This window comes from Xiphophorus hellerii, chromosome 5 (assembly GCF_003331165.1).
Source record: "Xiphophorus hellerii strain 12219 chromosome 5, Xiphophorus_hellerii-4.1, whole genome shotgun sequence".
NCBI lineage: Eukaryota > Metazoa > Chordata > Actinopteri > Cyprinodontiformes > Poeciliidae > Xiphophorus > Xiphophorus hellerii.
The window spans coordinates 1-15,322 of NC_045676.1; the positions used below are offsets into that span (position 1 = coordinate 1).

The 15,322-nt window shown below is 40.9% G+C and overlaps 1 protein-coding gene across 3 annotated transcripts in view; it reads left to right on the plus strand.

The window, feature by feature from the left end:
- Positions 1 to 6: 6 nt before the first annotated feature.
- The window catches only part of LOC116720614 (equilibrative nucleoside transporter 1-like), a 28,273-nt gene continuing 12,957 nt past the window's right edge, over positions 7 to 15,322 (plus strand). For 2 of the 3 annotated variants that reach the window (XM_032563975.1, XM_032563974.1), the window contains exons 1-9: positions 7 to 144; positions 3,229 to 3,362; positions 3,630 to 3,711; positions 4,642 to 4,814; positions 8,636 to 8,775; positions 11,474 to 11,608; positions 11,749 to 11,846; positions 13,916 to 13,997; positions 14,066 to 14,130. In XM_032563975.1, the coding sequence (XP_032419866.1) occupies positions 3,337 to 3,362; positions 3,630 to 3,711; positions 4,642 to 4,814; positions 8,636 to 8,775; positions 11,474 to 11,608; positions 11,749 to 11,846; positions 13,916 to 13,997; positions 14,066 to 14,130 (801 nt within the window). In that variant the 5' untranslated portion in view covers positions 7 to 144; positions 3,229 to 3,336. The remainder of the gene's footprint in view (positions 145 to 3,228; positions 3,363 to 3,629; positions 3,712 to 4,641; positions 4,815 to 8,635; positions 8,776 to 11,473; positions 11,609 to 11,748; positions 11,847 to 13,915; positions 13,998 to 14,065; positions 14,131 to 15,322) is intronic. The other variant, XM_032563976.1, reaches the window with a different exon arrangement.

The window sequence follows — 15,322 nt, forward strand, 5'->3', positions numbered from 1 at the left end:
GCTGAGACGGCACCAAACCATGAGGAAGACCTCGAAGACAGGAAGGTAACAGAGGACGAAGGATTTCACAAGCAGCTGTGCGCACAGAACGATCAACAATATCTGCTGTGATAACGACTGAATGGCTGCTGTCAAACACTGAAGGTAAAACCTGAACCTGGTTTCAGCCTTTTATCCTTTCTGGGTTTCTTCAATCATCTGATAGCTGCTGATCGTGACGGGATACATCGTGTCTAATGAGTTTGATTTGGATTTTCTGGGCAAAGAACTTCCTCTGTGAGGTGGGCCACTAAACGGGCCACAACATTGACAGAATTTTGATTCCCAATATCTGTGACATCAGATGGTGCATTCAGGCACACTCAGGAAATTCAGGTAGCAGGCTCTGCAGACTACATGAAACAATATGAGGCTTGAGATGGTTATTTCTCTTTTCAAGTAATTTCACAAGACTGAATTATCTTTCCTGATAAACACAGGAACCTACTGACAACAATATACTCGCTCTTCAACAGTTAAAATGTCTGATTGAAAATAGGAAGTAGCCCCTTTGCTCCCCAAATGTTCGTTCTCAGGCATCAATCTGTTTTCATAGCTGTGAAGCTGAGTAGATCAACACTGGATCCGATCGATCGTAATGCCTTCCCTGTTGGTTCCAAATGTCTGCCTGTCACAGTGAGGCCTCAAAAGAGGGCAGAAAAACACTTTACAGTTCTACTTCCTGTTGAGTCTCTAACTTCAACTTAGATTTTCCTCGCCTCAGTAGGAATATGAGGATGTTTCATTTTCAGTCCTTTAGAGGACAAATAAGTTTTCACTTGGAGTTTTAACAGAAAAAAATGGCCTTATGAAAGAGCAAAAATCCTTCCTACATGTTCCCACTGTCAGGATGCGATCTGCTGAATAACCTTTGATAAAAATGTTTTTTAGCTAACTTAAATAAACTGAATTTGCATTTTTTGATAACAAATCAATTGGAATGGATCAAAGTGGCTTGCAATCTAGTTCTTGGATTGAATTGACCTTTTTTTTAAATGGATTGAAATTACATGTTATGAATTGGTGCTAGAAAATCAACTGAATCGAAACTATAATCAGATTAAAGGCCACATTTAGGTTGTCACGTTCAGTGCTAATATGAATGTTATGGGTTAGGGTTAACCACTATAATGACCATAACCTCTGGAGATTCTAGGCTGCCCAAAATTGGATGTCCTGCTTTGCCACTTTTGTTGATTCTCAATATCTGAGTCAGATTTATTGAAACTTGGCCAGGACTTAAAATGTTTTTGTCCTTTTGATTGTATGGTATGTAGAACAAAAGATACGCTCTTTGTGTACTTTGAAGGCCTTCTGTCCCATTTTGTGTCATGAAATGGGTTGATTGTGGTGAGGATGGACTGGGCTCAGGTAGTAGTTGGCAAAAATGAATGGCGATCTCAAAAGGGTGAAAAAGTCCAGGCAGCACAGGTGAGCAATGAGAGAAGGTACTCAGACGCTGGTAGCGCTGGCAAACACAACAAAATGACAAACCAAAAAACACAAGGTAAAATACATGGAGGGCAATCAGGGGACCGGAGGGACAGCTGGAAACAATCAAGGGGTAGAAGCAACAACACAGGGACTAATGAACACTCAGAAAACCAAATCCTCACATTTGGGTCCCATTGGTTTCCATTAGAACCACATATTTTGGATGGACAGTTATCCTAGCATTTTAAAATAACATTCCCATGAAAACAAGACTAATCTAAACTTCTGCCTTCAAAATGCTAGAAAAACTAGTTTTAGATGTGATGACCCCCTAAAGTTACCACAGAGCCAGACCCTTTATTTAATCAAGTTTCATTGGGTAAATGGTGCGATTATCTTCCAAAATGCATGACAATGAAAATATTGAACACCACAAAATAGTCCTGTCGTGTTGGCAGTGGCGTAAAGGAGTGGTGTGAATGTGATTGAGAAAATATTTTTATCTGTATGTGTGTGGTCATTTGAAGAAGCTTTTGAGAAAAGCTGATGTGCGGCAAAGCATTTTTTTTTTTATCTGTGCAGCTGGCACTCAAAATTAAAGTTGTTTTGTTTATGTTTCTTTATCAAGGGAACAAGATTCTCCTCTTGGATGAGAGGAACAGCCTGGTGCATCTGCAGTTGGGCCAGTTTGCAGCAGTGCTTTCTAAAATAAGCCATAAAATCTGACTTGTTGTGAGAGACAAATACAAGTCAGACTAGACAAACCGACAACTATATGAACAGCATCACTGACATAGCAAATAGCCAGTCATAGGCGACTAATCAAAAACTGATTTACCTCATGACCAATGCCCCTCATGACGCAGGGCTTGTTGGGGTTAGCGCGGCGACTCACACATCCAACAGCCTAACAGCCGGCGCCCTGGAGAATCCATCGCTCGTTCACACCCGGTGCTTTTATATCTAATGAGCAAGGCAGTACTGCAAACTGGAAGTGAAGGTGGGGAAAAGGGGCACAGGTGTGTTCATGGGCCCAATACAGGTGGGAATTTACAGCCACTTTTACATAAACGCCATTTCAAAACTAATAAACTGCCCGGTTACATAAAAATTTAGAGTAAGTCTGGAAATGTTCTTAAGCTCATAGAAGGCCGACTTTGTAACTGTCTTTATATGTCTCTGAAGGTTCAGGTCAGAGGTCATCCTGTTCTCTAGTTTCCAGCTGGAATAACGAAGTGGAGACACAAGCAGCCCCTCCCAACTGGAAAATGAAAAGGCAGGAAGAAAGAGGAGCAGGTTGAATTCGTCAAAAGGAAAGGAAATGGAGGACAGGAGAGAAAAAAATAGAAAATAAAGAGAAAGTTATTGCAGGATAAAGCCAGAAGAACCAAATGAATAATTTCTGTAATGAGGGGTCAAAGGTGAGTGACAGTATGAGATAAAGCAGCAGGACTACAGCAGGTTAGCAGCCGTGCTACCTGGCTCTATCATCCCGACCCCCACTGGGAATTAGGATGCGTTGAGGGGCCACAGAGCTTTAAAGGCAGCCTGTCAGCAACTTTACACCTCTGATGAATCAACAATTGACCTGCTTGATCGATTAAAATCAATTCATACTGAGCAGGAAAAGGCGCACGTCTTTATTCCAAAATACAACTTTTTAGGAGAAAAACTGAGTTAAAAATAGAAAAGATGGCTCAATACACAGACTAGTTCTCCTCTTTTGTCTCAACATTAATATATATTTTATTCCAGCTCAAGAAACACCCGGAGGTTGTTCTGATCCTCCTCATTTTGCTCCAGTCCAATCCGGATCTCCAGTCCAGCTGCGCCGTCCTTCAGCCAGTTGGTTTCTCTGTGACGATGGCTACCACCTCACCCAAAGACAAGTAATCCAGAGAATGACTTTATTTAGACTTCTTTAAGTAAGATGCTGGAACATGAACAATGCAATCATCAATACTTAGCAAAGATTTGCAAACAATGTGAATGTTTCTATAATTAAGAGAAAAACTATTGTCAAAACGATACATAACCTGACTTGATTAACTAGCCAAACTCAGGATAAATCAGTTTTAACTTTCAGTGATGTAGCAGACCATGTCGAGCTCTCACTGACGGCCATTGATTGAATCATTTAATGTTATTTCTTGCAGATATTTGGCCGTGTGGGTGATCTTCTTCATGCTTGGTCTGGGAACATTGCTGCCCTGGAACTTCTTCATGACTGCTACCATGGTGAAACATCATCTGCTTTTTCTCCACAGCTCCTGTTTCTCTGCACAGTCTTGTTCTGACAGTAGCAAAACCAGGGAACCTGAAACATTGTGGCTGGGTTCTGAATAAATGTCAATGAATGTGACAGAATATAACAAAATCATTTTTCACTCTTCACTGCCATTGTTGCTTTGCCTGAACCCCCAGTTTGGACCTGCAGTGAATCATGGGATATTGTGGACCATGAAAAGAAGAAGACATTTGGAGGAGTCTTTGAATTTGGACTGGCCTTGTTGCCATGCTATGATGTATCACCCTACAAGTGCCACCTTTGAAGGATGCAGCACCTGAATTCAGACTCAGGAGAGACTGGCTGAGTAGAAAGGATGTTGGCATCAAGCTGAGAGCCTGATGCAAACACCTCCTGCCACATGTCGATGTGCCCTTTAGCAAGACACTTAACCCCAAGTTGCCTTTCAATCTGCCCATCGATACATGAATGTGAGTGGGATTGGGCAAATGTGGTTGGAGAGTAAAGCACTTTGAGTGGTTTGTATGCTGAGTGTATTTACTTTTCCATTTAAAGTGGAGCTGGAACATCAAATGACCAACAGAGGTCAGTGCTGTTGTGTGAGCAGCTTTTTGTCATCCCTAAAAGGTCAGGCTGGGATGGATGCAGAGGGTTGAGACTTCCTGTTGCTTTACCACAAGTTACCTGGCGATGTGTGGGAGTTTGTGAGTGTGAATGGCTGAATGTGGCTCTGGTGTAAAGTGCTTTCAGGAGTCAGTATGGCTGGATAATAGCAATTTAAGTTCAGGCCATTTAACATCTGGGTTCACAAGTCCAGTAAAGGTTCTGTTACTGAATCCAAATTCACTTATTTTCCTACTAACAGTCTTCTTTTGATAAAAGCTCTTTGTACGTGAACAGAGGTTTTATTATCCTTGCAGTACTTCAGGAATCGTCTGAAGGACCCTTTGCCCACTGAGGTTTCAGCCAATCAGACTGAAGCAGCAGGTCAACATCAAAGTGTTCTACAGACCAAATTCAACAATGTGATGACGCTCTGCGCCATGTTGCCTCTGCTGCTGTGCACCTGCCTCACCTCCTTCCTGCACGCCCTGTGAGTACTACACAGGTACTACGCCAGTAGTGCACAAAGTACTAGACCAGTACTACACAGGTACTACGCCAGTAGGGCACAAAGTACTAGACCAGTACAACACAGGTACTACACCGGTATGGCACAAAGTACTAGACCAGTACAACACAGGTACTACACCAGTTTCTAGGTCAGAGATGTGTGGTAGTTTAATTCTGTCATGCTATCAGATTCACGTTCAGTTGGACGTTCAAGTTGCTCCAGTTGCAGAAGCAAAGGAAACTCACCATCAGTCACCAACGACTACGGACTTGTAGCCATGACAACTCCCATCATGGAGGTCCTGGAGAGACTCCTGCTGGCCCACCTGAGGAAGCAGGACCCCCTGCAGTCTGCTTATCGCCACGGAGACGCCATCATCCACCTGCTCCATCAAAGCCGCTGCCACCAGGACGGAGCAGCAGCTCTGAAGATCAGCTGATCTGCAGCAGGTGGAGCTTCAGCCTCACCTGGTTCTAGAAATAAATCTGATCTACCTGATCTATATCTATGGCTGCCTCTCTAACAGACTGGGGTCGAGCCAGGAGGCAGCAGGAGAACCTTCTATCATCTACAGAAATACTCAGATTACTCTGTACTCAGATTACTCTGCAGCTGCTGGAGGACCAGAGATGGACACCAGGACAGAGAGCTGCTGGACACACGGAGGGAACAATCAAATCATCTGGAATGAAAACAAAACAAAGGAGATTATTGCTTTTTTCAGGGGAAATCAATCAATCAATCAAATTTTATTTGTATAGCACATTTCAGCAGCAAGGCATTTCAAAGTGCTTTACATCATTACAAACACAGAATCACAATGCAATATAGAATCAATCATTAAGTCAAGTTCCATCCATAAATTTGTAATTGATTACATTTCAAATAGAATCCTAAACAGGTGGGTTTTTAGTTGAGATTTAAAAGAAGTCAGTGTTTCAGCTGTTTTACAGTTTTCTGGAAGTTTGTTCCAAATTTGTGGTGCATAGATGCTGAAAGCTGCTTCTCCTTGTTTGGTTCTGGTTCTGGGGATGCAGAGCAGACCAGAACCGGAAGACCTGAAAGGTCTGGAAGGTTGATACAACAACAGCAGATCTTTAATGTATTGTGGTGCTAAGCCGTTCAGTGATTTATAAACTAACAACAGTATTTTAAAGTCTATTCTTTGAGCTACAGGGAGCCAGTGGAGGGACTTTAAAACTGGTGTTATGTGCTCTATCTTCCTGGTTTTAGTCAGAACGCCAGCAGCAGCAGCATTCTGGATCAGCTGCAGCTGTTTGATTAATTTGTTGGACAGACCTGTGAAGACGCTGTTGCAATAATCAATACGACTGAAGATGAAGGCATGGATGAGTTTCTCTAGATCTGGCTGAGACATTAGTCCTTTAATCCTGGAAATGTTCTTCAGGTGATAGAAGGCCGACTTTGTAACTGTCTTTATGTGGCTCTGGAGGTTCAGGTCAGAGTCCATCACTACTCCCAGGTCTCGGGCTGATCGTTGGTTTTCAGTTGTAATAACTGAAGCTGTGCATTAACTCTAGATCTATAACTCTAGATCTATAACTCTAGATCGTTCCTCTTTAGGTCCAAAAATAATAACTTCAGTTTTGTTTCTGTTCAGCTGGAGAAAGTTTTGGCACATCCACACATTTATCTGTTCTAAGCATCTGTTCAGTGATTGGATGGGCTCTGAGTCACCTGGTGACATCGTAATGTAGAGCTGTGCGTCATCTGCATAGTTATGGTAGCTAATATTATTTCCTGTTATAACCTGAGCTAGTGGGAGCATATAAATATTGAATAAAAGGGGTCCTAGGATTGAACCTTGGGGTACCCCACATGTGACCTTTGACCTCTTTGATGAAAAGTTTTCAATTGAAACAAAGAAATCCCTGTTCTTTATGTAGGATTTAAACCAGTTAAGCACTGGACCGGAGAGTCCGACCCAACTCTCCAGTCGATTCAGTAATATGTCATGGTCAACAGTGTCAAAAGCTGCACTGAGGTCCAACAGAACCAGCACTGTGGTTCTGCCACAGTCCGTATTTATATGGATGTCATTGAACACTTTTATGAGGCCAGTCTCTCTGCTGTGGTGAGCACGAAAACCAGACTGGAAGGAGTCAAAGCGGTTGGTTATAGTTAGGAAGCTAGTTAATTGTTTACACACAGCTTTTTCAATAACTTTGCTGATGAATCAGAGGTCAGAGGTCAGAGGTCGGCCTGTAATTCTGCAGTAGTGATTTGTCCAGATTGTTCTTTTTTATAAGTGGTTTGATTACTGCTGTTTTCAGAGCCTGGGGGAAAACGCCTGATGAGAGCGATGAGTTACTATCTGGATCAGATCAGCAGCAATAACAGGCAGGACTTTCTTAAAGAAATGTTCTAGAGTTATAGATCTAGGACATCCAGACAGCAGGAACTGGAGCTTAGTTGACTTATAATTTCCTCTAAGGTTTTAAAATTAAGTAGTTGAAATTGGGTCATTTTTCCTGTATTTGTTTTGTTTGGGCTCAGCATTGGTTCTGACTTTATAGTGGATGTTCAGATTAATCCTCTGATTTTATGAATTTTCTCTGAAAAGAAGCTGGAAAACTGGTTGCAGGCGGCAATACATTGGAATTCAGGCGGTAACGTCACAGGAGGGTTTGTGATTCTGTCAACTGTTGCAAATAAAGCTGGAGCATTGTTAATGTTTTTGTTTATGACATCTGCAAAGAAAGCCTCTCTTGCATGTTTTAGTGTTAAATGATAGTTACGTAGTCTTTCTTTATAGATGTCACAATGAACGTGGAGTTGAGTTTTACGCCATTTTCGTTCTGCCCTACGGCAGAGTTGTCTTGCAGATTGAACTGTTTGTGCATTTCTCCATGGAGATTTCTTTTTACCAGACACAACCTTCATTTTAATTGGGGCAATGGAATCAACAATATCTGAGACTTTAGACTGAAAATCATTTACCAACTTATCTACATCATTACAGCTTAAGGGTGAGGAAGAAGAGTAGATTTGATTAAAAGTTTCTGCTGTGTTTTCAGTGAGATAACGTTTTGTGATGGTTGCTGTTTGTCCAAGTGGGTTATCAACAATAATTGACAGTAAAGCACTTTGAATAAGGGTCAAAGGTAAAACACCATTTCCATCATCTGTTCTGGTTCTGACTGGAAAATCTGGAGGTGACTATTACAAAGATGGATTCTTCATAAAATCAAGAAAATTCTCTTGAAAACATCCTCTTCCTCAGCCTGGCCTGGAGAGACAGAGGGTCTTCAGTCAGAAGCTTCTTCACTCGCTGTAAAACAGACTGCTACAGGAGATGGATCCTGCTAACACCCATCAGCATCTATTTCAACTCTTTAGAGAACAGTGGATAACATAAGTTACAACAACATTTCATTTCTCTTTGGATTGGATTGAGTCGTACAGAAGCTGTTCAATAAAACTAAATTAAGCCAGATATGTTGTAGAAACCCAGCAATCATCATACCAATATGTATAAATCAAATGAATGTTTTTTATACAACAGGACAAAGGAAGGAATTGTTATAAAAATGTGAACCTAAAAATTAATTAGTGATGAGTTAAAGGAACTGTGATGAAAAATCAGGTCCAAAACAAGTGACAGAAAAGACTGAAGGAACCAAACAGGAACAGGAAAAACATCATGACTTAAAAATCCTTCTGTTCTTTTTATTCCAGAATACTTCACATCTAAGCAGTTTAGTGTCAGCGTTTCATCTACAGAACGTTAGTCCTGCTTCACAAACAAAGCTGGATTTAATTTGTTCTCGTTCTGTCAGCGTTCCTCAGCGCCTGCGTGTGATGGGAAGCCTCTTCATCATCATGTTTGTCTTCATCATCACTGCTGTCCTTGTCAAAGTTCCTCTGGAGCCGCTGCCTTTCTTCTCCATAACCATGGTGAAGATAATCATCATCAACTGTGAGATATTTATTTTATAATCATTTGATGTCGTGTAGCCAATATCTCAATGTTAAACTCTGAGCGTCTAAAAGCGTAAGGTCGTTTCTCGTTGATATTCAGGTACTACACCGGTACTACACCAGTACTACACCGGTACTACAGCGTCAGGTCGTTTCTCCTTAATGTTCAGGATAAAATATGAGTCTTGCAACAAACCCAAGGAAGTGAATGAAGCGAGATCAGCACAGAAATTATGATCTAGTTCTCAAAGTTGAGTGACATGATTGGTGCAAACTGCAAGACAAATATAATTTATAGTTCCTAGTTAGGTCAAAGGCCCCTGGGGAGCATCAGCACATAGTCAGAGTCTTGCCGCCATGGTGGTTTGGTGGTCTTTCCACCTGGATTTGCTTGCTGCAACGCTGCACCATCATTTTAAGGCATTAAGGCTGGGAGAGGGTAAGATGAAGGCTACGTTCACACTGCAGCCTGAAGTGACCCCAATCTGACTTTTGTGATCTGTAGCTGATTTTTTGATGACAGAATGATGATGGAAAGCCAATCACAGCGAGGTGAGCGCCTGGGCGTTGGGTCTGCTGTGGGGATTGGTTGGGTCCATTTGGCCTGGAGGTTCTGAACCTCCCGTAACCATCGGCTCCCATCTTCTTCCACTGCTCCTCTCTCCTGTGGAGTCCCAAAAGGTTCCATCATTGGTTCCTTATTTTTTCTCTTTATTTTCTGCCAGTTTGGTCATTCATCATGAAACACTATTTTTATAGCTTTGTTTGTTTTTGCTATTTTTCTTCCTTTATTATCCATATTGTATTTTAACTTGCTTTTGATATCTTTACTTTTCATTTGCAACACTGTGTCCTGCCAGTGTTGGCCAGATCTCTCTTGAAAAATACTTTTTTAATATATATAAAGATCACACAATAACATAGTTTTCCTTTTACTGCTATTCAGAGGACACACAAATTGGTCTGCCAGTAAAGTAATGAAGCCATTTCTTCTCAGATATTAAGCAGTGATTGGCTGAAAATCTTTTACAATCAATCAAGGATGAAACTGAATGTAAAGTGTTTGTGAAAAGTGGAGTAGCTGGCCTTGATGCTTCTTTCTTCTGCAGTCAGAAATTTTGGTGCACTTTGATTTAAATGTTAAACTTGACAAACAACAAATGTAACTAAGACGAGTTTCTTTTACTTTTGGCTCCTGGCCACAACTAAAATGATTTTTAAATGACAATGACGTTCAAAAGGCTGTCTGTGCTTTTATAACTTTGCATTTGGACCAACTTGCAGTTTGCTTTATTATGGCATAAACAAGTGTTAATTAAGTCAGAATGCAGCTGCTTGTCTCCGAACAAGCTGTCAGAAACCCAATCAAATCACACAGATACATAAATATAAATAAAGATTATTTGAAGCTTTTGCTTGTTTCAGTGTGTAGAAAGTCGAGGAATAAGTGTTTTTAAAAGAGATTTAAAAAGAGGACTTGTCTGACTTGTTCCAGAACTTGGAGCAAACGCTCTGCACTCGGAGTTCTTCTCACTCTTCTTACAACTTTGCACCTGCAGACCCGTTTCAGAAACTGGGATGAGTGAAAATCCTGAGTTAGTTTTGGGCTAAATAGAGTATACGTCTTGGGTTTTCAGTTTCAGAACGATTCCCTCCGTGAATCAGCGCTGCTCTGCAGACGGCCTGTTGCAGCGAATCCTGAGTTTGTTCTGTCGTTTAGCCGAGGCCTGAAACACGGAAAGTGCCAGAAATGGCTTTTCCTTTTCTGGGGGAGCCTGCAGATGTTGGGAAGTAATACTCTGCAGGGTGATCACACTCGATTAGTAGATATTGATTTTTGGTTCAGAAAAACAAAATTATCAACATTTTTTGGATGTTAAATAAATGTAGTGACAACAATTTTACAAATTTTATGCTAACTTGCTAATTTGGCAGCAGCAACAGTGTTGCTGATTTTTGTCATATGTATTGATACTCTTTTCCCCCGTTGCCATGGTGAATTGCGTGATCTGCATTCAGGGCTTCTTCTATTCTCACACTTAACTCAGGGTAACTTGACTCAGAGTTAGTTAACCAGTTGATTTCCCTGAGTGTCACAGAGCTGGATAGGGTTAATCAGAGTCACTGCTTATAGTCAGAGTTAGTTAACCCTGCTTTCTGAAACAACAAACAAATCAGAATATTTGTTGAACTGCAACTTGTGGCATTTCTTACCAGGTGAGAAATGCTAAAACACCCTGACCTGAATATGAATAATGAGAATGACAGAAGGTCACACAAATACAAGTTCCTTCTTCATGTGAGCAGCCTGCTGTGAAGCCAGATGCAGATTTGATTTCAAAGTCAGTCGCAGGAATAAGAAACTCTCCAGATATTGTTTTTGCAGACCAAAGCCGCCGGGCACCTGCTGAACTCATTTAGCACCAACTACTCCAACAGCCACACCCACCCTGCCAGGCTCCCAAATGCAGGCACATTTATCCACCAGTATGCAGATCAGAAGCTAACTTTGGGTTAAAGTGCCTTGCTCAATGACGCACTGACAAGAAGCAGGAATGAAAGCTGGGATCAAACACATAACACTGTGAATAGTACTAGAGCCCCAGAAAACCCAGGGTTAACAAACTCAGAGTTTTCACAGACACTGAAATCCCCGGCGTGCTAATCAGCTTGTTGAACTGTTGGTTATTTTCCAGCGTTTGGGGCGGTGCTGCAGGGCAGTCTGTTTGGGATGGCCGGTTTGCTTCCAGCTTCGTACACCACTCCCATCATGAGCGGCCAAGGACTCGCCGGAACCTTCGCTGCCACTTCTATGATCTGTGCCATTGCAAGTCTGTCAGATAAGCTTTCAATAACTGATTTGCAATATAGCCTTCATTTGAAATAAGTCTTGGTTGATCAAAATGTTGACAATAGGATGAATACATCACAAATGATCAACATTTTTATTGTGTCACTTCCTCCGCTGCAGGTGGTTCTGAGCTGGAGGACGCAGCATTCGGTTATTTCATCGTGGCCTGTGTTGTCATTTTCCTGTCCATCTTGTCCTACGTCTTACTGCCCAAACTGGTAAAGTCAAACCGGAACATCAAACTCTCAGCAATATTCTTTATCAGTTTATTTCAGAGCAGACTTTAAGGGTTTGTCAAACATATTTAGGCGTTTTTCACATGGCAAAAGTATATATAGCCAGAAGTCTTCTGGCTATATATAATTCGGAAACATTTAAAGCAGGCTATGCTTTCACCCTCCTGTGAAAGCATAGCCTGCCCTAGACAAATTCTGAAAAAGTGGGTGGAGCTAAGGGGCCCGGAGGGGTGTGGCTGCGTCACTGACTGGCTTAGTGATTTTCTCGCTAAATTTACTGACTTTTTTAACAACTAGCCACAAATCTAGAGACTTTTCTCTGAGTTAGAGATTTTCACGGTGAAAGCAGGATGACCACAACCTGATCTGTGCACACGCTTAAAGAAACTCTTCCACTACTTTTGTTTCGGTTTGTATTTCATTGCAATTGAAATAGTGCATGATTTAAGGAGAACAAGTTCAATTGCATTTCGCTGCACTTTGACCATTATTTCCTTGAAATAAAAATAACTTATTGCATATGTGCTTGTGTACAATAAGTAATAAAGATGGAGTAATACATTTGATTCCCAAGATCACATGGGCTTTAGTGTTGTAAAAAATGTGTATTATAAAGTTATTCTCTGGTCGGTGTGAACGCGGTACAGTCCAATCAGTCTATATATAATTTTGTACTGAAGTATAATATTTGAACTAAGGTTTTAAGAAACTTATTATAAAAGGACCTAATTATTATTACAATTAGGTTCTTTTATAGCAAGTACTTTTTGCAATCACAGTAATAAATAAATGCTTTGCTTGTTAGAGCAACATTTTAAGAATAATCCAGAAGGAGCAGTAAGATGGTTTCAGGCCAAATATTAAAGGGGAAGTTATCTAACAATCCTAAGTTTTGAACTTTAAAACATGTTCTGTAACTACCTGGAGTGTTTCCTTGGTTCTTTCATGAACATTTGAGAAACGATTAAGGGTTGCCCAAACGCCTACTCTAACAAAGCTCCTCCTCAGAGCAGCAATCCTACTCAGTTCCTCAAGACTAGCAGCAGCAATTACCAAACACCTGGTGGAACTGTGCATCTGCTGAACTCTTTAAACAAACTCCTTCTCAGTTTAAAGCTGGCAACAAAATGCAAACAGCATCACAGAGGAGTGTTGATGTGAAGAAGCATTGAAGGCAAAGTCCCGGACAGAGTAGGAGTTTCTTAAAAAAGCAGAGGCCCAATTTGAAGGCATTAATTGTGAAAATTTTATTTTAAGTTATGTTTGATATATAAAGCATTTTCATAGGAACTGAAGGTAACATAGTTACTAGCCTGGTAGAAACCGGTTCCTTGTTTTACGCTTTGCTTCGTCCAGCGGATCTGGACTCTCATTGAGAAATGATTACTTCCTGGAGGCGTGGCCTCTGCTGAGGTATTAAATTTTACCCAATCGCTAACGTTTCCCTGTGAAGTATGTAGTTCAATGCTAAGAAGCTAACCGGAAATGAACTACACTGTAAACCACCGTCCTCCACTGAACATGGCGGCTTGAACGGCTCCGTTCCTCCGCTGCTAAAACTACAGGCAGACTATGATTACAGATCAGCAGAAAATCAATGTCATCGTTAACACATTTTCCTTCACCTCTGATTGGCTGGCAGATTTTCTGCCAGCCAATCAGAGTGAATGGGAGAAACCCAAACGGTGCTAGAAAAGAGAACTTTATTCGAGTGGAGTTACAGCCACACAGTTACTGACTGTGGTATGAAACTGTGTGCCTGGAAAACTCATAATACTGCAACTGTAAACACATAAGTAGCACCATCAGGTCAATTCACAGATACCCTTCAGAAACAAGTCGATGTGGGGTTTAGTTCCTCTTGAAGCCAAACTCGATGAAGATGAAGGAGATCAGGTTGGTAATAGAAGATCTGTATTAAAAGAAAAACTCAATTTATCATAAGAACTCAAATCTGTTTGTGTCTGACCGTGGATCATAAGTCAAGATGCAATAATGTGAAACTGCTTCTATGGTTGATGATTAATATGTGAAAGAAACTTTCATTTCAGACATTTTTCCAGTTTTATCAAGAAAGGAACAGAAAACAAAGATCAGATGATGAGCAGAATGCCGTCACTCTGATGAACGCAGGTATGGAGCTGAGATTATTGCTATTATTCAGATTATTGTAAGTCACATATGTTGTTGTTTTTGTTCAGAGAATAAAGATGCTGCAGCAGATGAGAAACAACAAAGCATCTCCATGATGAAGATCTTTCAGAAGGTCAGACACTAAATCCACATGAATCTGTTTTAAAGTTCATCAGATTATTATTACCGTATTTTCCAGACTATAGAGCTCACCTCACTATAACCCTCATCCACAGAGATATTTTTAAAAACTGGAAACTTACGTATATAAGCCTCACCGGGCTATAAGCCGCTAATATCCCAGCCACTCTCTGTTTTTCATAAATCTGCTGAATTTATTAGCCCTTATGTTGACAAATTTGTGACGGATTGGGCCGACTAGCGAACACTCAGACTGAGATGCTGTGGGACAGAGACGCAAGTTGGATGCGATTCTTGTTGAGACTCGCAGTCCAGCTGCAGACTAAAACTCTCTAGCAGGAAGGAATCGATCCTGGAGAAGTTGCTAGTTTCGGTTCAGTGGAACGGCCACACTAATTTGGATGATTGGAATTAACAGGGATGTATTGGTGAGACTTTAGGGCAGATTAAAATTTGAAATCTACCCGACATAAAGCTCTCTGTATCTGAACTGGCTCCCCTGTGTTGGCCTCGGCTGGCTGGATATCTCAAATCTCCTGGAAGACATGTGAACATGACGCTCCTGCTCTCCTCACTCCCTTCTGAAATCATCCATGTGACTGTGGAGCAGAGCGCTCCCAAGGACTTCCTCCTAGATAACACCATCATATCAGACTGTTGCCTGGGAGACCGAGTTGCATGGTTTCATGGTCATACACATGCAGCACACAAACACAGCAAACAGATACACTCCGTGATGTCACCGTCTGTCACTCATGTCTTTGTTTTATCTCAATGTAGCTACATGTGCATAGATAGATAGATAGATAGATAGATAGCATTTATTGTCAGTGAACAGAACTTCCCTGATGCATCTCTTCCTTGCCCTGTCTGTCTAGTTTATTTTATTACTTTTAAAAATTGTGGAGTACTCACTATTTAGACCAATACTATACTTTTTAGATTATTATGCAGAGAAACTTCTATTAATTTTTCCAGAAAAACTCCTTCTAGCTTATAATTATGGAGTACTTCTAATTATCTTGTAACTCAGAAAAGGAATTAGAATAAATCTTGAATCCTTGAATCTACTCGTTACCTTAGATCCTCATTTAGGACCATCTACTTTATAGAATCAAACATGGAGAATCAACATTTAGTTTTATGCCTCATAAATTATGGAGTACTTGCATTTACCTAGCAAC